The sequence below is a fragment of the Solanum stenotomum genome, chromosome 1 (genome assembly GCF_019186545.1).
Source record: "Solanum stenotomum isolate F172 chromosome 1, ASM1918654v1, whole genome shotgun sequence".
In the NCBI taxonomy this organism is placed as follows: Eukaryota; Viridiplantae; Streptophyta; class Magnoliopsida; order Solanales; family Solanaceae; genus Solanum; species Solanum stenotomum.
In genome coordinates, this window is record NC_064282.1 from 22,466,610 (window position 1) to 22,493,535 (window position 26,926).

The window sequence follows — 26,926 nt, forward strand, 5'->3', positions numbered from 1 at the left end:
CCATTCTGTAGGCTTACCTTTTCTAAACCTCGTGATACTTTTCTTCTGGAACTTATTCTAGTAAATCAACATTAATGTAATCCAATGTTTTTGTGCAGTACATAGGCTCACGTGAAACTGACAAGAGAGCAGATGAGGTGTTGCAATTGGGTATCTTTGATTTATGGACCCCTGAAAATCATTACAGATGGACCAAATCCAGATATGGTGGTCATGTTTCTGGCAGTGTTGAATCAGTGGACCGCTCTCGCTTTTTGCTATGCAGTATCTCACTAGCCCTTTGTTTTTAATATATTGATGCCTTGTCCATAAATATCTTAGTTTACTCCCAAGTATTTTCTTCAGATGTGGATGCTGGGGAAGTTGAGAGGCTCAAGTCCCAGAAACTTCAGCTGGATGAAGCAATCTCTACATTAGAAGATAATCTCAGGGCAGTTAAGAGTGAGTTGAGGAACATAGAAGATGAAGGTGCCAAACTTGAAAAACAACGTGTAGGTGATATATGCATGCATTCCATGCATATATATGTGTGTGTGTATTTCTTTTGGTTTCTGGAAGTTGTTTTACATGCAAGGATGTGTAAATTCACACTTGAGTATCTTTATGGTATGCTTTTTCCTTTTCTTTTTTGATCCTGGAGAAAAGGTGCCTGTGCTTCCTGAGTTATAGCTTCTCTGCTTGGTTCTGATAAGTATGGAGCTTGGTGCAATTAACCTTCCCTCTGAATAAACAAAATTTAGTCATTGTGCATCTTTGGCCAACAAAATTGAGAAGAAATTTTGCAGACTGACTGTCGTGGAACTCCTGCCCCTTGGTTACCCTTCCGAGTCTGCACAAGAGCCTCCCTTCGTCTCTGCAACCCAATTCCCTTTGACAAAGATCTGTGACCCTTTCCAAACCCCTTGTGACCTCGCCATCAACCTATATAACTCACTATCGCTAGTTGCTGGCTCTCATAAACCATTCGGTGGCAGGAATAAATTGCAAAGTTGGTTTGGATTGGATGGTATGCTAGGATAATTTTGACTGTAAGCAGGGAGAGGGTGAGAACAAGAGGGATTTCTTTTTTTTTTTTTTTTTTTGAAGAAAAGGGGTTTAGTATATGACCGAAGCTGCTTCTTTAAATTAAGTTGAAGGCTTTATGTGCCAGTGCTGTACAAGTTTGGTAATAGAACAATTCCTTTTGTGTGTATCCTCGATTAATGCAACCTCAGATGCTATGTTTCGATTCTCGATTCTAGTATTAAGTGAAAGGTTACACAAGAGACTAGACCCTGAAATAGCTTGGATAGTAGGCTTCCTAAAACTCTATTGTCAAAGTGTGTGGGCTGGAAAACATATATAGCTGTGGAACTGTGTATCAACAGTGAAGAATAGGGATTGATGATTCTGTAAAATGATATTACTTGTGGAACTGTGTTTTATGTTGAATATTTATCCCTAGCTTATAAGAATTTGCTTTGTAGTGCATTTCCTTTTCCTCCATTGTCTGAATTAATCAATCAGAAAAGATTCTACTCTTATGGATTCTTTCCCTATGTTTTCTTGTGAATGTAATAACAATGGCTTTGTGCATACTCTAGTTGTTGATAACAATCAAATGCTATCTGTTCTTTTGACCTAAAATTAATATTTTATTACTTCAAGCATAATTAGCATATTTTTGTTGATCTATTTTAGGAAGAGATTATAAATGAGTCACTACATGAGAAGAAAAGAAGGCGTGAGATGGAAAACCGTGTCAGTAAGTATCTCTTCTAATCTTTTGCTTGAAGTATGTGTAATACAAGGTACAGGTACAGTATTGATTACGTAGTGTTCCTTCAACATGTAATTTTCTCCAACTTCAGAGCAGCGCATGATAAACCTGAAATCTTTGGAAAGAGAGGATGATCTGGATAGTGTAGCTGCAAAGCTTATTGACCAGATCAAAGCTATGAAGATTCAGCGATTCCAACTTGCAATGGAAATTAAGGTCAATTATTCTTTTTAATGTTTCTGTTTGCTGATGCCTCTTAAGCTATGATTAGATCCTAAGTGAGTAAGTTTTGTATCTCAGATGTATGTACCTTTGCTGAGTTTCTCTTTTCTACCAGAATTTACTTATTGATGCTGTGGCTCACAGAAGAAGTTATGCTGAACAAAACATGGCATCCCTTGAACTTGCGCTGAAGGTACTTGTTTATTGTGTTATATTGTGTAAATCAAAGTAAAGATGAACTACAGAATTTGAAATAAAATAAACAATTAAAAAATTGAAGTAAAATAGCTACAATAGTCAGAGCATTGCAAGAAAATCAGTGATTTGTGTTAGGCTAAGTTGGTGCAAGTGGAAGGACTATTAGGGCCTGTATGGAAAGCTACTCTAATTGGATTTGGGTTTAACGGGGTGTAATTACACAATTTAACATGTTTGTTGACCAAGTAATTATTTGATTAGCATGGAATTGGGTGTAACTGAAGGGGGACACTCTTCAGTTCTCGAGGGGAGGTGAGAATTGCAGGTAATTACATGGTAACTTTTCCAAATTTTTTATTTGTTATTTCAATTATATTTCATTTTACTTGTATATTTGATTTGCAACTTACATTTTTCTTGTTTGTACTATTACCTTTTGTATGAGTTTCTATATTTCAATACTAATTTCTTTCCCTTTCTATTTTTGTTGGAATGAATATTCTATCTAACAAATATTTGTTAATGATTGATAGTTTGAAAATAATAATATGCGATGTTATAAACTTTATAATGATAATTTTTATGTAAATTATGTTGCAGATAGATCGATAAAATAATGTTTTTATATCTCGTATAGTATGATAGTATAAATTTTTAAAGATAAACTGGCGATGTAAATTTTTGATCAGGTGGGAGCTAGAGATATGAAACTAAATATATCCACTTAAGTTGTGCTCCAAAAGAATTTCTCAAATGTTTGTTTATTCTAATTGTCTCAAAGTAGTTATTTGTTTTTTAAATACTTAAGAATCAAATATATTTAATATTTCTTACATATATATATATGTTTGTCACACAATTAAACATAATTGCATGTTGATCCAAAAGTTTATTTAATTTTTGATAGTGAACTTTCATTTTAAAAAGTATTTAATTATGTAATTGTACTTGCATAACCAAACATGACTATGAACAAACAGCTCTTTGTAATTACTACTATGTTATCTAATGTTGTTGATTAGAAGGTACTACCTTACTAGGCTAATGTTAATGCAAGTATATGCAAAGCACTTCTAAAAAACTATGTGAATTATTTTTCATTTTGTTTATCGCAGATTGTCTCTCAATGCAAATCAAATGTAATCTAGTTGGTCTGAAGTGTTGCATCTGGTCTCTTTTTTTCTAAAATAAACAGATTTATTGCAGGAATTTGGGCTTTTTAGCATTATTAGCAGTTGAACGTAGTCTCACAAGCCAAGACCGACTTCATTGGACATAAAATATTATCTTCTTTTTCTTCTTAATAAATAGATTGATACCACACATATGGACTTAGTTGTTAAAAGTAGTCTAACAAGCTAAGAGTATACACCTTTTTGCATTATTCGCAGTTGAAAGTAGTCTAACAAGCTAAGACTGACTTCACTAGACCTAAAATCGTAGTCTGAGTGTGAATCGTGCTTCCTTATCATATTTTCAGGTTAAAGAGATGGAAGCTAATGTGAAGCACCAAGAAAAATTTGCAGTACAAGCATCTCTGCATTATGAGTACTGTAAGTTCTTCAGTAGTTAACATTTTCACTATTGACTATTTTACATCTTGCACATTGAAATAGTAACTTTTAAGAACCATCTCGCCTTGGTTGACAACAGAAAATAAGCAAATACAGGGGTCCCAAAAGACCTATTTCAAAAGTTCCGAGTATCCAGAAAATGATACTTTATAATTCGCCAACTCTACTTGTAAAAGACTATTTATTTATTGAAAATAACTGGACTTTTTCTCAACTAGTTAATATTGCCTATATGGATCATTTGCTTCGTAGTGGTTGTTCTTGCAAGTTTTTGAATCGATTGCAGGAGAATAATGTGATTTAGGTCTATTTGATTTTGTTCGATCAGCAGAATCAATCATACTTCCACTGCTGTGGACCGACTTTCTTAAAGCACCTTTAGGCAGCAACTACTATTAGGATCTAATTTTGAGACTCCGATCTTTTCTATGTTATTTTCTTTATCTATCATTTCTCTTGATGCGATATAAAAGACTACTTCCAAGAGTTACTTAAGAGTTGAGACCCCTTTTAGCAATTTTGCTGAACATAATGAATGACCAGTGGCCAGTTCATATGGAGGTCCGTACAAGACATGACCAAATACATATGCTTTCTATCTTGATATGATCATCTCTAATATTGATGATTCTTTCTCCAAATAATGCTTCTTGCTTTTGACCACTCTCATGACTCTTTCTATAAATTTCTTAATCAAATGGGTTGTTTTTCTCGTTATCTCCCATATGAGGAATTATAGTACGATGCCTTCTCAAAAAGCCTTTTACTTTGAATAGAAATATTTGTTATGTAATCTTTCTCGTTATACACAAAACCTCCCGGAGGAACATGAGGCAATCTCTCTTTCCCTTCTCTTAAAATAAATTGCATTTCAGAAGGAGATGATCCATTGTTGTTGGTTACAAATACTCCAATCTTTTAGTTTTATATGCTAGTAAAAATTAAGCGTTTTGGAAAGTGAAAGGTTAGTCTTTTCATCTTCCATTTACTTGAATGTGTTTTAATTCTAGCTGATTTCCCAAAGGTACATGTTTCCTCACTAAATGGGTAATGCATTTAGAGACTTTTAGTTTTTTAATGATTAGATACCCCCTCCATTTCAAAAAATGTTAATTGTTGAGGCAATGCACACCCATTAAGAAAAAAAGTTTATAATTAGGACATAAAATAAACACCACTTTCCACTTGTGCCTTTTTTAGATATTCTCAATCTATTCTTGAAAATATAAATAATTCAAAGTAAAATTATAAATATGAGCAATTAACTCTCTTGAAATTATCACCAAGAAGATATAAATGAGGGGCAAAAATGGAAAAAAAATCCCAACAACTCTCTTGAGCTTTGAACAATTCACTTATTTTGAAATGGAGGGAGTAAATTTGAAAACAAAGATAAAAAGTCAAAAAGGGGTAAAAAGTTAAATGGTCTTCTAGTCCATAGGCAAATGCATCACCTCCAATCAATTTGGCAATATATATATATATATATATATATTGTCCAATTGATTATTTCCTTCTAACTTCCATATCAAAAAAAAATATTATTTCCATCTAACCTTTCTTGGATAAGGGTGTGAAACATCTGCCTGTTCATAAGGTTATTGCAAATGTTGTCTCCAAAGAAAGTTTAAAGAATAGTTACCAAAACCTAAAATGTTACGTCCTCTATCCCAATTTATATGACTTACTTTCTTTTTTAGAACGACACATTTCTATATCAAGTAACAATCTAACTTTAAAATACCTATTTTACCCTTGATGAAATGATTTGTAGCCATACAAAGACATATTTAAGATCACAAGTTTCAAAAGTCTTTCTTTCTTAAACTACGGTCCCAGTCAAACTACATCACATAAAATTGGGACGGAAGGAGTAATTGGTTTTTTGGAACAATTCTCTCTAGGGAAACCTACATAGATATGTTATATTAAGGAAAATATTTACTATCTATAACAACAACATTTTTTCTTCATTGATCACTTATAATACAATTTTAATATATATTATAGAGAACAAATTTGTAAAACATATATAATACAAGTTTTATTGATAGATAATACATTTATCACACACTAAAATACACTTATAATTCTTTGTGTCAGTTTCTTACTAAACAAGCATAATATAATTTAGAAAAAACTTCATGTGAAACTTAATAATCCTCCTTGGCTATAGTTCGCCTAATTATGCTCCATACCTATAGCTCCATTTGCTATACTAATTTTCGTTTGTTTTAACTTTTAATAAATTATACAAATTGAGTTTATACAAGTAACATATTATATATAATTATTTGTATTGTATAGAAACTATTCATATAGATAATTAAATAATTGTATATAATTGTTGAGATTATACAATTGATTCGTATAAAGTATTGTGGGTATACTGGAAAAAAATATACAACCAAAAATCAAAAAATATATAAAACCAAACACCAGAAATAGAAGTTTGTATATACACCCAAATACGTATATATATGTATAGTATCATACCAAAATTATTATTATGTATGCAAATAAATTAATATATACAAATAAGGTTTATACAAATACATGCGATTCTTCATAGTAAATTTCATTAAACTGTAACCGCGATTCATAATTATATGAAACTGCATTAAATAAATGCACTAGTAATGTTTGCGAATTTGCGTAATTTTTTCTATATTTTAAAACACTTATAATACATCTATATTGTATGCATAATTCACTTTTAATACATAGTGCATATTTATCATAGTAGCTATGTATTGCTATATATGGTAATAAAAAAGAATTGCTAAAATCAGTAATTATTTATTAAAAAGTATTCACCCAAACAATTTTTCCTTTTCTCTAACTGACGTAGTAGACGTAGTAATTCAGTGGGGGTAAAGATTGTGTACAACCTTAAAATTTTCATCAATTTTTAAGCAAATCCTCTTTGATTCGTAGATGTAGGCTTGAGATATAAATCAATATGATAGAGCTTAATAAACCATTGTGGAAAAAGAAATGAATTCCACGATTTGATAGTTTATTGATGTGTATGAGTGGGAGAATTAAAGGACATTGCTATTTCCTAATTGATATCAGCGGGTGGTGCATACAGTGTTATCAAACGCGCGCTTTAGGTGCGCTTCAAAACGTGTTGAGTGCTTCGCCTCGCTTTATGTGCGCTTCAGTGTCGTCATCAATGTTTTAAGACAAACTTTTCCTGGCCAATGAGCCTCTTATGAAGAAGTGACACTAAACAATTGATATTTCATTTTATCATAATCTGTTTTCATCTTCTTTGGTCATATATTTGTCATTTATGTTTATAATTTTTAGTCTTGGACTAAACATATACATTTGTATTTTTTCTCCCGTTGCGCCTTTTTTCATTAAAGCCCACGCTTTATTTGCGCTTTGCGCTTAAAGCCCCCACAGACCTTAGAGCTTTTTTGCGCTTTTCGCCTTTGATAACACTGGGTGCATATGCTTTGGTGAATGATGTGACAGGATCTCGTCTCCGTGATTCTTTTTTGGGGCTTATCACCAGTGGCCTCTGCCACTTGACCAAGTGTGTCATTCAACATGCTTCACTGATTTCTTTTTATTATTATATATAAGATTCTGATTATTAGCATGTATATACAATAGGGCGACACCTCACCAATTATCTTTTTTATTATATATAAGATTCTGATAAAATTATCATGTATATTCAATAGGGAGACACCACTTAAAAAATAATGCAAAGTAAACATCAACTTGAGATAGGGAGCTTAAGTCTTAAAACCCCATAGCCCCTAGACTTTATACAAGTTGAAATGTGACAATAGGTCTACCTTGTGCAGAACTCTGCGTGTGCCACAACTTATGGCCTTGAAGGAAATTATTACACCATATTGCTTTACAATTTTTTATTTACTTAATTAGGTAAAAAGGAGACAGAGGAATACCGGCAACAATTGGAAGCTGCCAAGAGGAATGCAGAATCAGTAGCTATTATAACTCCAGAACTTGAGCAAGCTTTTTGCGAGGTTTGTTTTCCAATCTCAAAAGAAATAAATATTATTGTGTATATGTGGATAGATTAAGTAGGTGTTTGGACATGTGATTTCATATCGTGATATGAAATTATGAGATAAAATCAGCGTTTGGACATGTGATTTCACGTTGATTTATCTAATGATTTCATATCATTAGATGAAATCCCAAATTCTCCAAAAATGATGATTTGAGATTTTCTAAATACAAAAATGACCCACAAATATATATTTTATAAAAACAACCCCACATTTATATCTACTAACCATATATTTCATATGTAAATAAAAATTATAACTCATATCCTGACTTTTTAAACCATTTATACTCATATAACGATTATTCTCACCAACATAAAATTTATTATTACTTTAATTCATTTCCTACTTTACCATTTATATTCACCAAATTCTTTGTTTTTGATTAAATTTATTTACCAACTAAATTGACCAACAAATGACTTAAAGTAATAATGTTGGTTTATCTTCTCGGTCATATGATCAAGAAATAGTTACAAGTTCAACGTGAGAAGATTGACCGTACTATGTGGGAGGATTATATTAAAGACTCTACAACTTATGTTCAATTTTATTTTATATTGAATTAAAGTTTGATCAATAAATGTTGTACTTTTTTTAGAATAGTATATTATGTGTTTTATAAACTTTTGTTTATTTGGTAAGATTGTATAAAGAATTGGGACAATTTTAATAGTTTTACAACTTATGGATTTTTATGTACATAAGAAAACATACAATATAAAAAAGTCCAAATTGCATGTCCAAACAAAACTACAACTTCATTTCATAATTTCATATCATAATTTCATATTGCATGGCCAAACATGCCCTAAGTTTTAAGTTGCTATTTGTTATCACCATCTCTTCTTGTTTTTTTTTGTATGGATAGGAATCCATGGTCTTTCTATTTAACAAAAGCTTGTTATTCCTCTATCTAAAAATAGTATTCCCTCTGTCCCAATTTATGTGAAGGTGTTTGATTGGACACTGAGTTTAAAGGAATAAGAAGACTTTTCTCACTCGTGGTCTATAATAGACCCTATAGATTTATGTGAAAATGAGAAGTTTGAAGTTAAATTGTTACTAAATATTGAAAGATGTCTTTCTTTTGGGATTGACTAAAAATTAAAGAGTGTTGCATAAATTGGGATGGAGAGATTAATGTTTTGAGCTTTGAGGTTTCGACCAGTTTGTAAATTGCTTCAAAAACCAACCAACATTTTAGGGAAGGAATGCATTAATTGAATAAATTAAACAGACAGATTGTTGAGAACTTTCATGTCCTTTATGTGTTATTTGATCAAGTCCTTTATGTGTTATTACATTCATTATATGGTATCTGCTTGTTGATATGTATAGTTAGGAAAGGAATGCAGTAGTTGAATAAACTAAACATAGATAAATAGTTGCCTTAAGAATATTCTCTAGCTGGAGAGACTAATTTTACGTTTATATAAACAATAGAAATATATCAGAACTGCTTCCTGAATCGGGGACTCAATTTGTATTTTGTAATGAGAGAAGAAAGAGGAGATTTGGGAATGAATTCCTGGATTGTTCTCTCATGCGTGTTGGGATTTAAATAGTATTTGATGTAATCCGAAAAAGGGAAGTAAAGTAATTTCTATTCTCGTAGGTAATTAATGCCTATTCCTTTTTTTTTTTTTTTTTTGATGAAGTAAGGAGATTTCATTAGAAGGCATCAACAAGATGCAAGGCAAAAAATGACAGCAAAAGAAGGGGTCTGCTCATGTACAAGAATTTACTAAATAACTAAACAGCAGACATAGTCCAAAAAAAGTTCAACAGTGGTTACAGGGGGCCTGGTTGAACCAGCTATATAAGAAGACTAAACAGTTAGATTTAAGAATGTAGTTAGGAGTTGAAGTCCCATCAAAACATCTATGATTCTCGACGCACCGGGCTTGCCTAGTGCGGGTTACCTCTCCTATGTGGTTTGCGAGCTATTGCATAGGAGCGGGGGTTTTACCCTGTGCGCACCCAAAGGGTAGCGGCTGTGGGTTTCCCTTGTCATCAAAAAAAAAAAAAAACATCTATGATTCCTTTCATTCCAGATGCACCAAAAGATAGCAGCAGGCACCATACACCATGTTTTTTTGATGGGTTTCCCAACTCTCCATGAACACCAGCTCTCATAGGCTTCTTTAATAGTATTTGGCATGACCCAGGCAATTCCAAAGACTGATAACTTCATATGCCAGTTGCTACTTTACAGTGCAAATATAGATGCCTAGCACTCTCAAACATCGTCTGATGGCACATATAGCATTCATTTATAACCTGAATTTTTCTTTTGCTAAGATTGTCTTGGGTAAGGCATGCTTCATACATTTATAACCTGAATTAATGCCTATTCGTAATTACCCATTACAATGATCTAAATCTTTGCCATGTTTACAAGGAATGGATACTTGCCTATTATTCCCATAATTTTCTTTCTTCTTCTTAACATCCCCATAGATTGGAGTCTACATATGGTAGGCTCCTAATTTGCCACATGTATACTTAATTCTAGATCTATGAATGAATTTTGTAAGATTATCTGCAAACGAATCATTGGCGTCAATGAAACATGTCATCATGCACTGCGGCTCAATTTTTTGTTGAATGAATTTACAATCTACTTCGATATGCTTTCATGAAACAGTGCTTTGAAGCAATATGTATTACGGTCTAGTCGTCACTGTTCAATTTTGTGTTGGTGCATCTTCTCACTCCTTAATTCTTCGAGAATAATCTAAATTGCGTAGACTCCTCACTTTTCGATGCTGCAGCCATATTGACACAACATGGATGTGGGTGTGGGATGCGTACCAGATATGATCAACCAATTTTGGGTACTTCGTCCAAAGTTGATAGAGAAGTTCCAGGCAGATACAATAATTTCTGTAATTAAATCAAAAGCTAGGGTACACTCATAATTCATGCAGATGCTTTTTATTGTTATAAGACATTTGTATTAAAAAGTCCCCAACCAGAAGATGCTTTAAAGATTTTATAGGTGGACATTTAACAACAGTGTTGAATGTGCAGTGAACTCAAGAAGTCTATCATGTCCTCTATATCGTTTGCAATAGTCATGTTGCGCACACAAAAAGTAAAAATAAGGAGATGCATTTGTACTTTACAGTAATTACAAATCAAACTTGCTCTCAATAATTCGTGCTTTCATTTTCTTTCAAATAGTCTACCAGAATTTATGCATATTCTTATAAGTTACAATTCTTTTTTAAGATATTTTATTTATTTTAGCTGAATCCCTGCACCCGTATTCATACTTGGATCTATACTCCCACATCTTATAATTTAGATCATGAAGGATCCTACCTCTTGATCCACATCCGCACCCGAGTCCGAGCAACTTAGGCTTTAACCGTGTAAACTCACACGTAGCCAAAACCATTTCTAGGTATTTTACCTTTACACTTGATTTTAACTACTGTGTCTTGATTTTTTTCTTTTCCAAGATATTAAATTTCTCATAGTAGAACACATTACCCGAAGTGGATCATCTGTTTGAAGGAGATTCTGCATAGTCTTCATCATGTCCCCTATCCTCATAGAGTAGCATCTAGCATGTTGAGGTTAACCTTTAATGATGTACCTTAGAGATGCGAATTATTGCATTTCAGTGACCATCTCTAGGAGTTTGGAGACCAACACTGACATCAAATTAGATGTCCGGTTGTGTGTAAGATAATTGAGTTCGCTAATCAATCTTCTATAACAACCAGGTGATTCAAATGCTTCCTCTATCCAGGAACAAAGCTTAATAGTTGGGTCAATATATTGCAATTTAGAGTACCGGTTTCTTCCGATATGTCCGAAGCAAACTTTCTTTGTGAAATGAGTATCCCAAAGATTGTGCTACCTTAATGCCTAGGAAGTATTTAGTTTGCCGAGATCTTTGATCTAAAATGACTGATAAAATGCTGCTTAAGTTGAGTAATGCCTCTAAGATCACCACCAACTATAACAATGTCATCAACATAACTACGAAGAATATACATTTGACATTGTGGGAGTGCTTATAAAATGTAGAGTGATCAGTGATGAGCTTCACTCTTAAATATGCCAAATTATTGGACAACAGTGCTAAAAAAGCCAAACTTATGCTCTTGGTGATTGCTTGAAGACCATACAAATTGGCTCCAATTGATGAATTTACAATGTCTCTCCCTGTGCAACTAACCTTGAAGGTTGCTTTATGTCGACCTTCTCAGCGAGTTCGCATGATGAAAGGCATCTTTGGTATCCAACTGATTAATGGACTAAAACCCCCAAAGATGGTCCTCATAATCTGCTCCAGTCAGGGTAATATAATAAGGTGTTTGATCCCTTGATTATCCAATGAAGGTTAATTCTGCTCCATTGGTCTTGTTAGTAGTCCCATATCGGTGGGAGGGATGACAATTTATCTCCTAATATGGTCTTAGTTAAACCTCACCTCTTAAGCTAACTTTTGGGATTGGGTTTGGTCAAGATCCATTTTCTTATCATGGTATCAGAGTTAGGCTCACCCAATTCTTATTTCACCAGATGTTGGGTCCCCTTATTACCTTGTCCACTCTCTGATTTTCATGCCTAGGCGTGCGATGGTGTGTGTGTGTGTGTTAGTTTTTAAGTTGTGCATTGTCTTCTCTTCAATCAGAATTTGTTCACTAGCCTAACTAGAAAGCTGGAGAGCAGGAATAGGTGTGAAATATAATCGGAAATGATATATAAGAAAATTCTAAAATCCACTGGAGCGCTGCCAATTGTCTGATAATATAGTGCTTGTGATAATCTTGCAATGTCATAGCGTGCTTGCTACTTTGTGTTTTATATGTTTATCTTGTAAAAGAAAACACAGTATTTTCTAACAAACTGAACCTTACACAAACTCTCACATGAATTCATATGTTCCTTTATTGTATAGATGAATTGAGTGGTACTTTAAGTAAATGGGTTAGTGGCGATTCTAACCATGCATTATGTGTAGTTAGGTTCCATCACAAAGAATTTAGGCTATATGCTCATGTCATGTGAAAAAAGGAGAGAAGTATATGGTCATCTTACCAAAATGCTCAATTCAGAACCCTGAATCAACCATGTTTATTCAGTTGATAGCTCTACAATTATCACCATATCTGAAGATTTTAAATGAGTGCGGACTAAAATTCTTCTCTTTCATAATTTCAATGGAGTGGAATAACGTCCAACCACCTTCTCAGGGCAGCACAGCCTCCCTTGCAGGCACCTCCTTGACATTAACTTGACATAGTAATCTTCTTGCATATTGCTATAGAGCAATATCTATTTTCTTTGTGCTGTTCTCCCTATTCACTCAAGTTTTTAAATTTAACGTTCATATGATCAGCCAAAAAACACAGTGCATCATAAAATACACAAACCTTGCTGGTTCTGGATATTTTGGTGTGCTGTCAATCCTGAAGTTCCTTGGATGCTGCCGTTTCTGACCTTTCCACATATTACATCGTAGGGTTTTGTTAGAAAATGGACCTTGGATCTAATTTAACCTCAAAAATTAGCTCAAGTAGTGAGGATTGCCCAAAATCATATAGAAATTACAACTAATACTAATATTTTCAACTAATGTGAGACTCTAAACATTCCGTCTGCACGCTGAAGCCTGGATATTTGGAGTGTGCATGATATATACAAAGGGGGCCAGCATTGGGTAAACCTACCTTTGGGATGTGCTTGGTATCATGTTAAGAAAATGGATATTTGACCTAACTCAACTTCAATAGCTCCCTGAGGCGAGGATTGTTCAAGAGCATAGATTACTACCTATATCAAGCTAACATTTGGGATGATTTAGATCCAAGGTCCAATTTCTTTAACATAGCAGAGGTGGCAAATGTCTTGGCTCAAGTCTCATTCCCACCTATTATTAAAAAGAATATTCATGCGCTTGGCCATTAATAAGAATCAAGTTTGCGCGTTAGAGGGCATGTTAAAGATATAATTAAATAAATAAAATTATTTCCTATCTGACAGCTTAAGTCAAGTTTCCTGATGAGGAGGCCAGACACTTCAACAATATTTATAGTATTTCTGCTCTACTTTGTGATGATAGAAGAACCTAAGGGGAACCCTTCGGGGTGGCCCAGTGGTTTGGGCTTGGGACTTCCATGTTGGAGGTCTCAAGTTCGAAACCCCTTGCCAGCAAAAGCAAGGGGTTTGCCTTCTGGGTCGAGCTCGTCTCACCGGGCTTGCCTAGTGCGGGTTACCTCTCCTATGTGGTTTGCGAGCTATTGCATAGGAGCGGGGGTTTTACCTTGTGTGAACCCAAAGGGTAGCGGCTGCGGGTTTCCCTTGTCATAAAAAAAAAAAAGAACCTAAGGGGATTGTCTTACAGATGTTTTGGTGTAAGGAGAACTGTATAGAGGAAATGGATGAATTTGTCGATTTCTTAAAAGCTTTGTAAATCTAGACTCTATTTTCTCTTCTTGTAAAAAGTTTTTGAAGGTGACCAGCGTCCCTTAATGCTGAGGAATACAACAGTACTTTTGTCAAAAAAAAAAGTCTTCTAAGATTGCTCAAGGGATATAAACATAAAGCTCTTTATTGAATGTGTGACACATTGGTTTCTCTTTTGGATATTTGGATGGTATGATTGCCTCATATCAAGCTCATGAATAATAACCGTTTCTTTATTATGTACTAATCCTAGTCATGGTTGGACCAAAATGATCTCCACAACTGCTCTCCCCTCCACCACCATTATCTCTGACGGTTTTTTGGACCATTTAGGTTACCTACATAATAGGAGGAACCATTTTATTTAAAACTCAATATACATATGTAGACTTCCGCGATGTAGCAAGATTTCAATTGCTGTTTGCAAATAGTATCACCTCAGTTTCAAAGAACCAGGCCTACTCTTGATACTATTGATAAATGTAGTCGTCAATGAAATCTTCTTTTATCATCCAAGAACATTCATACTTCCCTCTTTTGTGGAGCTGTCTGCGCCTTTATTTGTTATTGGTAGAAGAGCTTTTGTCTCCCAGGTTTTCTGTGTGTTTTAAGTTGTAGGTTGAGATAATTTAATATGGCTTTGTAACTAAGCGTTCTGTAGCAGCTTTAATCTATGCTGCACAGACTCTCCAAAACTGATGCCGCACCTGTGTCAGATCCTCCAAAATGCACTACTTTTGGAGGATCCAACACACACCCGTCCCCATTTTTAAAGAGTCCAAACAACATAGGTTTTAATGTGATGTCTGTTTTCTTTGCCTGTACACCAAATGGGTAAGACTTGTTTCTTTGGTGTTCTAATCAATCAATTCAGTATGGTTCATATGTTCTGATTGTTTCATATTGCATATTTAATGTTCGCAATTCTCAAGGCTGCCTGCATATTAATTCATTCCTAGTCAATTTTACCTGCAGATGCCATCTACAATTGAGGAGTTGGATGCGGCTATTCAAGATACCATTTCTCAAGCCAACTCCATTCTTTTCCTGAACCATAATGTTCTAGAAGAGTATGAAGCACGTCAGAAAAAAGTAACTCTCTGTTTCCTTTATTTGCATTTCCATTTTAACCATTTAAACTATATGATTATTGCATCTAATTTTGTCTTGTACTTTTGCAGATAGAATCTCTTTCTAAGAGTCAAGAGATGGAAGAAGAGAAATTAAGCAACCTCACTAACGAAATCAATGCTTTAAAGGTTAGATTTTATTGTCCTCTAGCATTTTTGGTAGTTACCTGGTGAATGTAATGTTCCTAGCCAGCTTCTTGTATATAAAACAGTAGCTTATTGAACCCCACAGTGGCTCACTTCACATATAGTAATACACAGTTGATTCTCCTTTCAAATGGTATCTATTATTTCAAGGTCTCAGACGTATCCATTGATACTGCTAAATGAGTGAATTGCCTCATCTAAAAGCTACATATCCATTAATATTACTGAATGGGTGAACTGCCTTATCTAAAAGCTGAAGCTGTTAGAGCTTGTTTGGTCTGCAACATGTCCCCTCATGTGCAGCTCAATTTTTTTCATTTTGGCCAAGCACTTGGAGATAATTTGTTGATGGGTGAAGGTTAGACTCGACACACATATATCTACCTGCCCTGCATCAATATCAGTTAAAGAGCAGCCAGTTAGATTTTCTCCTTCATATCCCACCCTTGTGTTACTTCATTCAAAAGGTTGACCTAGTTATTATGTGTGAATTGCCTCATTGAAAAGCTTAGTTAAGAAAGATTATTTTTATTCTTTTTTTGAAGCTTGCAACGATTTATGTACTTGTTTAAACAAAAATGATTCAGAATGGTAACAGTTTAATGTTTGCTTTTATGCTACCTAGTACCAGTATATCTTATGACAAATTATTTAAACACAAAAAGAATGATAAAAATATGTTGTCTTAGATAAAGAAAAAGACAGTAGGTTCTAGTAATTGGGATAAATAGGAACAAAGTATCAGATATTGTATGATGATTTAGGAAAGTCTTTTTCCTCCTTTATTTCGTTATCTTGGCTGTGGTTGTTAAATAACAAGGTGTTCATCTTTACTGCGGACACATTGTGGTAGTCTCCAAAAAAACCTGTTCTGATTTTAGGACTTTGCAGGAAAGGTGGCTGCCAACATTAAGAAGTCTTGTTTCTCAAATCAACCAGACTTTTAGCCGTAATTTCCAAGAAATGGCTGTTGCAGGAGAAGTTTCATTAGGTATGTTTACCTCAAACCTTGCAGAACTTACTTCTTGAGAAGTTTTATCAACCTGTATTAATCAAGTCTCTCTTCAGATGAGCATGACATGGACTTTGACAAATATGGGATACTAATTAAAGTCAAGTTCAGGTAATTACGGTTCTGATTCTTCCTTATTTTGAAGTAGGTACGTAGATTGAGATTTTTGGCTCTTGTGACTGTCCTTTATTGGAGGAGAGACAGATATTTTATATATTATTTCTTTTGCCCTTTGAGAAGATGAGTGTTATATTTCTACCGGTGGGAAGTACTTATTTTACAAAGTGCTCTAGAATTTTATATTGTTTTTCTTTTGGCCTAGAAATCTCATAGTTCTTCATTAGTGGACTATGATGTTTCTTTTGATGCCATTTAAATTAGTTCAGTATTATAGTACTGAACCTAAAGTTATTTTGTATTGTACCTATCTTATTTTCAAATCATCTTTTGGGAAGAAAAATCATTGGCTTCACTTATGAGCAAAACAAAGAAGATTCCCTAGCATCTATCCCCTAGGTAGTGCTTCATGGCACCAACAAATATGGGTTATTTATTTGTTTATTTATTTTTGATTCTCCATGGCTTGTTTACAGTTTGCTGTTCTTGCATCTTTATTACCAGGGAGACGGGACTACTCCAAGTTCTAAGTGCCCACCACCAATCTGGAGGAGTATGTTGCTTAAACCACTTTTTCTATCTGTGAGTTCAATTGATTTTTAACTTATTAATACAATATCCTTTCAGGAACGATCTGTTTCAACTATTCTTTACCTAGTTTCTCTCCAAGACCTAACAAATTGCCCCTTTAGAGTGGTGGATGAAATAAATCAAGGTCAGTTATACACTTACCGTATATTGTTATTCTTAATTAACTGGATGCAAGAAATCATTGTGTACATTTGTGCTTAAAGGAATGGATCCTATCAATGAGAGGAAAATGTTTCAGCAACTAGTGAGAGCTGCCAGCCAACCCAATACACCGCAGTAAGATCACTCTTTTCTCTCTTCTATTCTCATGATTTTTTTTTTTTACCATTATCATGTCTAAACACCAGCAATTTATGTGCTGAAATTCTTTGCTTATGTCCTTGTAATTAAAGAATTTGGTGTGTATGCTTTTTTCAAATCGTTGAAAAACCAACATCTTAGAGCATTCTGGGAAGATGTCTGCCTCTACATGGAATTCTGTTTTAAGAATGACCATTGATGTAAGACGATTACGGAGTTCGTATACATATTAATCTGCAATAATTTTGCATGGCCAATATATCTGCTTCGTTAGGATCAAGAGGGGAAGAAGTTTCTTTGAAGGTCTCCAGATTGTTTGTTTTTGAACTGCTTGGTTCAGATGACAAAAGCCATGACCTTGGAAATGAGGTCAATTAGATGAGTACTCTCTTCTATTATTTTGTTGTACCTGGTTAACAAGGGCTAACCCTTTTTTTTCACTTTAGTCCCGAACAGAACAATCTTTTGCCTTAAGGAAAGCTATGGGAAATCTGTTCGGAAAGAGATATTTATTAAATAATAAAAGTGGTATTATCCCTAAACGTTGAGAACACACAAAGAAATCATGCAAGACAACGTATTAACATCATCTGCAAAGTTGAGGCTCTTAGATATTATTGTAGCTTATATCTGGACAAAGGGTACTAATTTTGTAAAGGAAAATTTTCATTAATATTTTGTTTTGCATATTGCATTCCAATTCCTGCTATCTACTTTGAAATTCTGCTCTAAGTAATCAAACATGTTCCATTTATACTTTGAGAAATCAGTATTTTGATAGTTGTACCCTGCTACCCACCATGCAGATGCCGTGTTAACTTGGAATTATCCACTATCAGATTTTCTTCTTTATTTTGTGTTATGACTAGACATTAAATTCCATTGTTTTCAGTTTGATTCTAGTGTCTGATTTGTAACAGCGGTCATCCAATGTGCATCTAACAAAGTTAGGCAGAAACTGATAAAGTAATAAGCAGTTAGTAAATGTAATATATATGGTTAGTCCCTCGTGAGAGATTCCCTTACAAGTGTTATCAGAGTGCATAAACGCCACTGACAGCGAAGCTTCTGCAGAAAGCACGCAGATATAAGTACAAGGGATCCATTTATTTTCAACCTTCTATGGCGAGAAATGTCAAATAGTTCTTTTTGTGGAAGACATATTTGAAGTCTCGAACTCTCAGCTCTCTACTAGAGGGAGCATGAAACCATGTAGGTTTATTTTGTTTAGGTGATCATGCCTGTTATGCCGATTCCCCTGCATATTTTGGAGAAATTAATGAAATCGTGAAACTAGACCTTGTCTACATAAACATCCAGCCCTATTTCTGATTCTGCCAAATCCTGTACAGGTGCTTCTTGCTTACCCCAAAGTTGCTGCCAAATCTTGAATACAGCGAAGCATGCAGCATTCTTACAGTAATGAATGGGCCCTGGATTGAGCAGCCATCCAAAGGTTTTCTACCACTTTAACCAATACCATATGCTTGTAGTCATAACATTGGTTACACACTAAATGTCTTTCCTTTGGTTCTAAATTGCAGTTTGGAGTGGTGGAGAATGCTGGAGATCTATTATGGGCTTAACTTCTGTTGCTGCTGACTAGAATCAGTAATATTTGTGGTACCAGGAACTGTCCATAAGAAAAAATTACAATTTTCTAGTTGATCATCATTTTGCACTGTTAAAAGCTGAACCATGGTATTGTTTTTGAAATTTTTTAAATAGTGCATAATTTTTTTGTACGCATAATTCGTAGTACTGCCCTTGTTTATAGTAGTAACATAGAGGTATTCCCTCTGTTCGAACTTCAATAATTTCTCCTCCATTCTCTTTGTTTATATATATATATATTCAGAAATTGTTCACTCTATATATTACTCTTCGGGTATCAATACATTGCTTTCTTTCTAGTGTCCCTATCAAGATAATCAGTAACGGAAATGGATGAAGAAGCCGTTTTTCTAATATTTTTGTTCAAATATTTTCATATATGATAGAACTGCTAAATTTCAATTAGTCTGTAAAAGTGGCTATTTGTGAAAGTGAAATTCTCTTCCTATTATTCCCTTTGAAAGATTACTTAGTATTCTTCTTTCTTTTTTTTTTTTTTTGATTATTCTACTATTGAAGACCAGCTTCGACGCTTGAAGTTAAGGTAATTGATTTATGAGTAGTTCAAAAAATGTGTAGCAATTTTTTTTTAGAAAGTGATTAATTTAAAGAAGAGATCATCCCAGTTTTGATTATTCCACCTTTGGTGAATATAATTTTACTGAAATTTCGGTACGATCTTAAAGTATACTAATGCAGACTTGTTTACTATGATAATATATTGTTGCTCAGACACAAGTGCTTGTTCTTGAATTTTTAGCTTAAAAGTTCGATCAAATACATATATCAAATCAACTCCAAATGCAATCAAATTTAAGTATGAATTTCCAAAGGTACTACAGACAATATTTCGAATATTCATTTCGTAACAAACAACAAATGTTCAAGTTAAAAATTTAAATTCAGTCTTGAATAAACAATAGATTGATTACCAAACCAATGCAACTCTCAAAATGGGGAGCGGAAGAATTTGAGAGTTATGTAAATAATAAGTAATGATGGTTATATCTTTTGTTAAACTGGTGAAATAATATGTACAAATATAAATAACTTACCTAAATATGTATGTTTACGAATCTATTAAAAATTTGTATCAATAAAAGGCTTGATAGATAAATCGAGAAATTCTCGCATATAGCCACTCAAAAATAACTTAATTACGCTTCATAGCTATAGTTTGCTAATTACGATTTGTAGCTACATGTTAGAGGGAGGAGAGAGGCGAGCGAGAGAGGACATAGTGTGAAGAGAGATAAATGTATATGTATATCTGTCAAATAATTGTATATATGTAATTGGTATACATATGTATTTGTACATCTGGCCAACGAGATTGGGAGAGGGAGGAGAGAAGCAAAATGTATATGTGTATCTGTTAGATAATTGTATATATGTAACTGGTATACATATGTATTTGTATATCCGGCGAGCGAGGTTGGAAGAGGGAGGAGAGAGGCGAGCGAGAGAGGGCAAAGAGTGGAGAGAGGCTAATTGTATTTGTATATATGTCATAAAATTGTATATGTACATGTATAATTTGTATTTGTATATGTATAAAAGAGGAGAGATGAGAGAGAGAGGAAGAGATGAGAGAGGTGACGTAATTACAACTAAAATTAAGCTACGAGCCATAATTAATTCAAACTATCTCTGTTAGCTAATGCCATAATTAATTCAAACTATAGCTATATTAGCTAATGTCGTAATTAATTCAAACTATAGCTATGTTAGCTAATTAACTAGTATTATTTGCTTATCCGCGTAATTTCCCCTAAACTAAATACCTAGCATATCAAATTACATAATCTTTAACATCATTTCATTTTTGTAGCTTATTTTTGAACATTTGTTGTTCCACAAACCAAATAGACACATATTTTATTCAATTATTTCTTATGTGAATTCGAATGTATGTAAAAAGTTATCCATCTAAGATGTTTCTATCAGGTTAATATATAAATATGAATTATATATTTTGTATATACATTTTTTAACACTTGATACACATATTTACTTTAATTATTAACTTTTAAAATTAATTATATATAATAACATGCTATTTATATGTTTTCAATCTCTTCATAAACATCCGATAAAATTGAAACGATAAATATATGTACATTTTTTAACACTTAATCGTTATTAAGTGATACACATATTTACTGTAATTATTAACTTTTAAAATTAATTATATATAAACACATGCTACTAATATGTTTTCAGTCCCTTCATAGACATCCGATAAAATTGATACGATATTGATGTGTTTTCATCCTTTTCCAAGGAAACTTGCATCAATAAAGGGAGGGCTTATATNATATACATTTCTTAACACTTAATCGTTATTAAGTGATACACATACTTACTGTAATTATTAACTTTTAAAATTAATTATATATAAACACATGCTGCTAATATGTTTTCAGTCCCTTCATAGACATCCGATAAAATTGATAAGATATTGATGTGTTTTCATCCTTTTCCAAGGAAACTTGCATCAATAAAGGGAGGGCTTATATGTCAATAAATCAAAATGTAGCGGGTAAAACCATATATTGTCAAACTTGTTGGATCCAAATGATAAATCTAATAACATACTTTTAATACACACTCTCTTATCTCGTTATCAACATACACCAAAATGGATAGGCATTATATATGATTTTGTTTATTCACCACAACAATCCCTTCAGTCTCATTCAACAATGGCTTCCACAGCTACGCCTTCTACTCTCACTCTTTCCTCTATTTTCTCACAAGAACTCAACCCCAATTCTCTAATTTTCAAATCAAAGCCTCTTCTTTTCACAACCCACAAATCTTTTTCTCTGCACACATTAAGCCTCCAGTACAAAGAGAGGAAGAATGGACCTCTTGTTGTTGCTGCTATGGCTGCTGAAGCTGAGGTTGAAGAGGATGTAGAACAGGAAGGTGAAGAAGGTGGAGAAGGGGCTGTTGCTGTTTTAATTCCACCGTCTAAGCCTAAGAAAGGCAAGGCTGCATTGCCCTTGAAGAGGGATAGAGTATGTTGAAGAACCCATCTTTTTATTGTTGATTTGGTGGATTTTTAGATATGAAAGATGGGGTTTTTTTCGTTGTGTGATATGTGGGGTTTGCTTAATGTTTGTGTTTTGAGATGATTAGTATGAAAATAGCTTTCTTGCCCCTAAAGTGGATATAGTATGTGGAAAATCTCCATTTTTTTTTTTTAATTTTATGGATGTTAGATGAAAGATGAGTTTTTGTTGGTTTGTATGATATGTAGAAACAACTATGTGTTTTTTTTTCTTGAGCTCCCGGAAACAGCCTCTCTACCTCTCTCTACACTTGGCAGAGCCCACTTTGAAGGACTACACTGGGTATGTTGGTGTTGATGATTAATATTGTGGTGATATTACCATGTACATAACTTTTTTGCCCCTAAAGAGGATAGTTATGTAGAAACTCTTCATTTCTTATTGATTTTGTGAATGTTAGATGAGAGATGGGTCTTTGTTGGTTTGTATGATATGTGGGTTTTGCTTAAGTTCTTAATTTATTAATCTTTGTGGTGAGATTACTATCAGTATGATCTGTTTTGGAATTTCTTGGTTCATTTTTATGGGTGAACTTGTCTGAATTTGTTTGCTTGTGTAAAATTTGGTCACTACTGATTAACCACCGAAGGTCTGTTTTGTATGATGATGAGATAATTCAGTAGTTCATTATAATAGTAGGTGATTTCTAGCAGCTCTAAGCCTTGTTGGACTGAGTGGGAAGTAGCAGGTCGTTGGTGGATTAATCCTGTTGCATGAGCTTGCTGGGACACCATCCTTATAAAAAAGATTATAATTATACCGGGAATTATGAAATGGAATTTAATAATACGTTAATTACAATTTCTAAGCAAGGGAAAAGAAATAATATTAAGCTAAGATTGTATCTGTATTGTGGTTGGCGAGTCACGTCACAATTACCTAGTCTTACACTGTCATTTCAAAGGAAGCTAGTTTTTATATGCTTGCAGTTATTGGCAAGTTATGAAGCAAGCATTTCCATTGCCTGTACTTTCCTGTTTGTATTGGGGGGACACGTTTTTTTTCTTCCTGTTTAATGTAAACTACCTTCCTCCTACCCGAACATGTGAGGATTCAGAATCTTAAGTTACTTGGTGTAATACTAATAAAATGTGGAGTCTTTTTAAAAGTGGAATCACGGTGGCAAAGATCAATCAGGAACGGTGAACAATCAATTTTGATGCAGCAAATGTTAGACCTTGTGTAGTGGGATTGAATTAGACCATTTGAACTCTCTCATGTGATCCTTGTCCTCATAATAAGACATCTGAGGAAATATGCTGTCCGGAGATTAAACATTTTACATAATTCTGCGTGTGCTTGTTCCTTTGACCAGTAATGGATGTCACTGTAAAGGTGAAGAATTTTGCACTTTGGAGATGCTAGTTCTGGAAGATCATCTCTATTGATTTTCAAACTACATTTCTGAGATGCTTTTCCTGTAGCTGTTACGTCAATCATCAAACTTCTCTGTTTCTTTCTCTATCTCATTTACCCGTTGCTCCATCTATTTTCTCATAAGTTGGTTACTTCTTTTTCCATGATAATTAGACGCGGTCTAAGAGGTTCTTGGAGATTCAGAAATTAAGAGAAATCAAGAAAGAGTATGACTTGAAAACGGCTATAGAACTGCTCAAACAAACAGCTAGCTCAAAGTTTGTTGAAACCGCTGAAGCTCATTTCCGGCTCAATATTGACCCAAAATACAACGATCAGCAGCTTAGGGCAACTGTAAGTTTTCAAAGATTTCATTAATCTTCATTATGTACTTCGAAGTTTATATCGAGTGTTTACTGGATAGTATCTCTAATTGTGGTGACTTCTCTATTTCAGGTTAACTTGCCCAAGGGAACAGGTCAAACTGTTAAAGTGGCTGTCCTTACCCAAGGTATTCCTTAAGATATATTTTGTGTGAATCGATCATGATTGTATGCCAAATAACCAAGGGAAGTAGATTCCTTAATAATTGGTCTGTTAAACTCCTTTCATTGCTTGTAGAAAATAGTCATTTTTATTTTGTATTAATAAAATTAAAATGTCATTTAACAAAATTGTACATGTGATACAAGTAACTGGGCGTATAATGTGGAAATGGTCTGCAAATTAGAATATCATATATGGTTGTCATCCCAAATTAGGCTTGGTTAATCAGATTGTCTAGTGAACTTATAGCTTGCATCCTACTTCTTTTAACACACCCCAAAGAAAAAGGAGTAACTTTTGGAGTTACTCTTTTTTCTATAAACAAACGATCCTCATATGGATCTTCCTTTTTAGGGTGATTGTTTATCTAGTTTTTGTAACACTATCTATTGAATGCACTATGCTAGGATCTTTTTGTATTTGGGATGTGGTCACAATGGTAAATTTTTTAATGTTTTGGTCTTGAATTTTTTTTTTTTGGAACTTTAGTCACTATTTTGGTATGCTAATTGTGTTGCAGCTAAAATTCTACAGGTGAAAAGTTCGATGAAGCGAAAAATGCAGGAGCTGATATAGTGGGTGGGGAGGATTTGATAGAACAGATAAAGGGAGGATTTATGGAGTTCGACAAATTGATTGCAACACCAGATATGATGCCTAAGGTGTTTCTATGTTCTATGCTAATAAAAATGTCTGACTTGCCTTTGATGTTCAATTTGATCTCCTTTTTCATTTTTATATTCTCTTCGACAACCAGTCTATGAACTTCTGTCTCTTGGTTTTAAGAATCTCATATTGAAGTTTGCAATAGGCAAAGAGTGACTGTCTGTCTTAAATAATTCAGCATATCTCACTCCTAAAGTTTTTGTGCATGCATTTGGCCTTGTCAACCTGAGTATGTAACTTAACAATGCGTAGCTTGCTCTGAACCAACTCACATGGAAAAGCTCTAGCTGTCCTCTCCTTTTCTTCTGAAAATACTTCACAGCTAAAATAATGATTTGGTTGAATGAAACATATTTTGTTAAATTCTATCACTCACATCAGAGTCTTTCTCTGTCATTCAATGTACACATGTTCATACATTTTACTAGGTTGGTGCTCTTAAACTTCCTCGACCTCAAAATCTGGCTAGTCAGCATCTGCATATTTTCTAATCAAGCCTTCTTTCTGAAAAAGTTAAATCATAAAATTCCGTTGTCACATTGTGCATGAGTTTTCCATTCTTCATGTGCCATTTCTTGGAACATCTTCCGCATTGTATATTTGTGGATTTGGTCCATCTTGCTTTATCATAAATCTAATGCTGCAGGACTGATGGCAATATTAAGCCTAGCTTAAGCTGAGTGATTAATCGCAGAGGCTCCCCTCCCCCTCTTTCCATTTTAAGGCTCACTGACAGCTGATTTTAAAAAATTGGACCTCTTTAAGTGACTTTTGTCTAGAAATTAGTTTTATTAGCACCTGAACAAGTATCTGTGGCTGGTTTTACGTCATTCTTTTGTGAATTCATATTGATACATTCTCTACTATTTGCTGCAGGTTGCTAGCTTAGGTAGGGTCCTTGGTCCTAGAGGACTCATGCCAAACCCAAAAGCTGGTACTGTCACTACAAATATACCTCAGGTAAAGTGTCAAATATTTTCTTCTTGTGAAAAAGTTTAATCAAAATACTCTCTTTCTTATGCTCTTATGTGTAATGGTGGAATCCCTAGATCTTTATATTGAATGGGAAACCACTCCATACATATCCTAGTTTGGAAGTTATTCAGAGTTTAGCAAATGTGAAACAATGTAATTAACAAGTAGGCAGTGATGATTTATTTATTTACTGGACTATTTCCTGCTCCTCGAAAATGTATTGAAGTATGTAAACTTTTTGTACTTCTTCCAGGCTATTGAGGAATTCAAAAAGGGTAAAGTAGAATACCGAGCAGATAAAACTGGAATTGTTCACTTGCCATTTGGAAAAGCAAATTTCTCGGAAGAAGATCTTATCATAAACTTCATTGCAGCAGTGGTAAGTTTTATTGTTAGCTTCTATTTCTTACACTTTGTTCCAGAATAGTTTGAATATACCAACAACAACATACCCAGTAAAATTCCAAAGTGAGGTCTGGGGAGGGTAGAATGTATACAGTCCTTACAACTACCTCATGGAGGTAGAGAGGCTGGTAGAAGCCGTTCAAAATTAATTCAACTGCATTTCTTTGAATGACAGAAATCAGTGGAAGCAAACAAGCCATCAGGTGCCAAAGGAGTGTATTGGAAGAGTGCACATGTATGCTCGTCGATGGGGCCATCCATTCGGTTAAACGTAAGGGAGATGCTGGAGTACAAGCTTCCGAATGCTTGATTGAGCAAGACATGTATATTGTATCTTCTATCATCTACCTAAGTTTCTTCGGCGCCTTATCTGAGCTTCCATTTTGTGAGGGTTAGGATACAAAGTAGGTGGAGTTTGAAAGGAGATCCAAACTTCATATTGTCAATATCAGTGTGGAAGCATTCATAGGCACAGTTACTAAAAGAATAATTTTGTTTGATATTGTCAATGTTTATGTTCAGTTTAATTCTTAATAGGTGCTAATGTACATTATGCTTCGATTTGCAAAAAGGGGAGCTAATTCAAATTTCAGAAGTTTTCTATGCTGCAAGATTCTCTAATTTGTGTTCATGTCTTGAGATTGTGCCAACAACTGCTTGGGCTGAATAAACCTGTCAGTTTTAGTATTTTTCTTTACTTTATTACTACTGTAGAAAAGGGTCATACGCATGTCCCTATGGGGTGGTCTTTAA

General features: G+C 34.1%; 2 protein-coding genes across 2 annotated transcripts; both read left to right on the forward strand.

The window, feature by feature from the left end:
• Positions 1 to 140: 140 nt before the first annotated feature.
• LOC125842035 (structural maintenance of chromosomes protein 5-like) lies at positions 141 to 19,502 on the forward strand. The gene is made up of 16 exons (XM_049521234.1): positions 141 to 264; positions 346 to 491; positions 1,681 to 1,744; positions 1,851 to 1,975; positions 2,097 to 2,174; positions 3,660 to 3,732; positions 7,660 to 7,763; positions 15,213 to 15,329; positions 15,419 to 15,496; positions 16,406 to 16,505; positions 16,583 to 16,637; positions 17,148 to 17,196; positions 17,271 to 17,358; positions 17,438 to 17,510; positions 18,887 to 18,990; positions 19,079 to 19,502. The coding sequence occupies exons 3-16, from the start codon at positions 1,729 to 1,731 to the stop codon at positions 19,138 to 19,140; spliced, it is 1,122 nt and encodes a 373-aa protein (XP_049377191.1). The 5' UTR covers positions 141 to 264; positions 346 to 491; positions 1,681 to 1,728; the 3' UTR covers positions 19,141 to 19,502.
• A 2,290-nt stretch (positions 19,503 to 21,792) lies between these two features.
• LOC125842046 (50S ribosomal protein L1, chloroplastic) lies at positions 21,793 to 26,776 on the forward strand. Its single transcript, XM_049521246.1, has 7 exons — positions 21,793 to 22,171; positions 23,756 to 23,935; positions 24,038 to 24,092; positions 24,662 to 24,789; positions 25,670 to 25,753; positions 26,022 to 26,147; positions 26,349 to 26,776. The coding sequence occupies exons 1-7, from the start codon at positions 21,854 to 21,856 to the stop codon at positions 26,481 to 26,483; spliced, it is 1,026 nt and encodes a 341-aa protein (XP_049377203.1). The 5' UTR covers positions 21,793 to 21,853; the 3' UTR covers positions 26,484 to 26,776.
• The last annotated feature ends 150 nt before the right edge of the window (positions 26,777 to 26,926 follow it).

Excerpts from the sequence above, each read along its gene's own strand:
- LOC125842046 (XM_049521246.1), top strand. The coding sequence starts at position 21,854 with ATGGCTTCCACAGCTACGCCTTCTACTCTCACTCTTTCCTCTATTTTC. Across the intron at positions 24,093-24,661 it reads AGTGGCTGTCCTTACCCAAG|GTGAAAAGTTCGATGAAGCG; the intron begins GTATTCCTTAAG and ends AAAATTCTACAG. Across the intron at positions 24,790-25,669 it reads CACCAGATATGATGCCTAAG|GTTGCTAGCTTAGGTAGGGT; the intron begins GTGTTTCTATGT and ends TATTTGCTGCAG.
- LOC125842035 (XM_049521234.1), top strand. Across the intron at positions 3,733-7,659 it reads ATCTCTGCATTATGAGTACT|GTAAAAAGGAGACAGAGGAA; the intron begins GTAAGTTCTTCA and ends TTACTTAATTAG. Across the intron at positions 16,506-16,582 it reads TGCAGGAGAAGTTTCATTAG|ATGAGCATGACATGGACTTT; the intron begins GTATGTTTACCT and ends GTCTCTCTTCAG.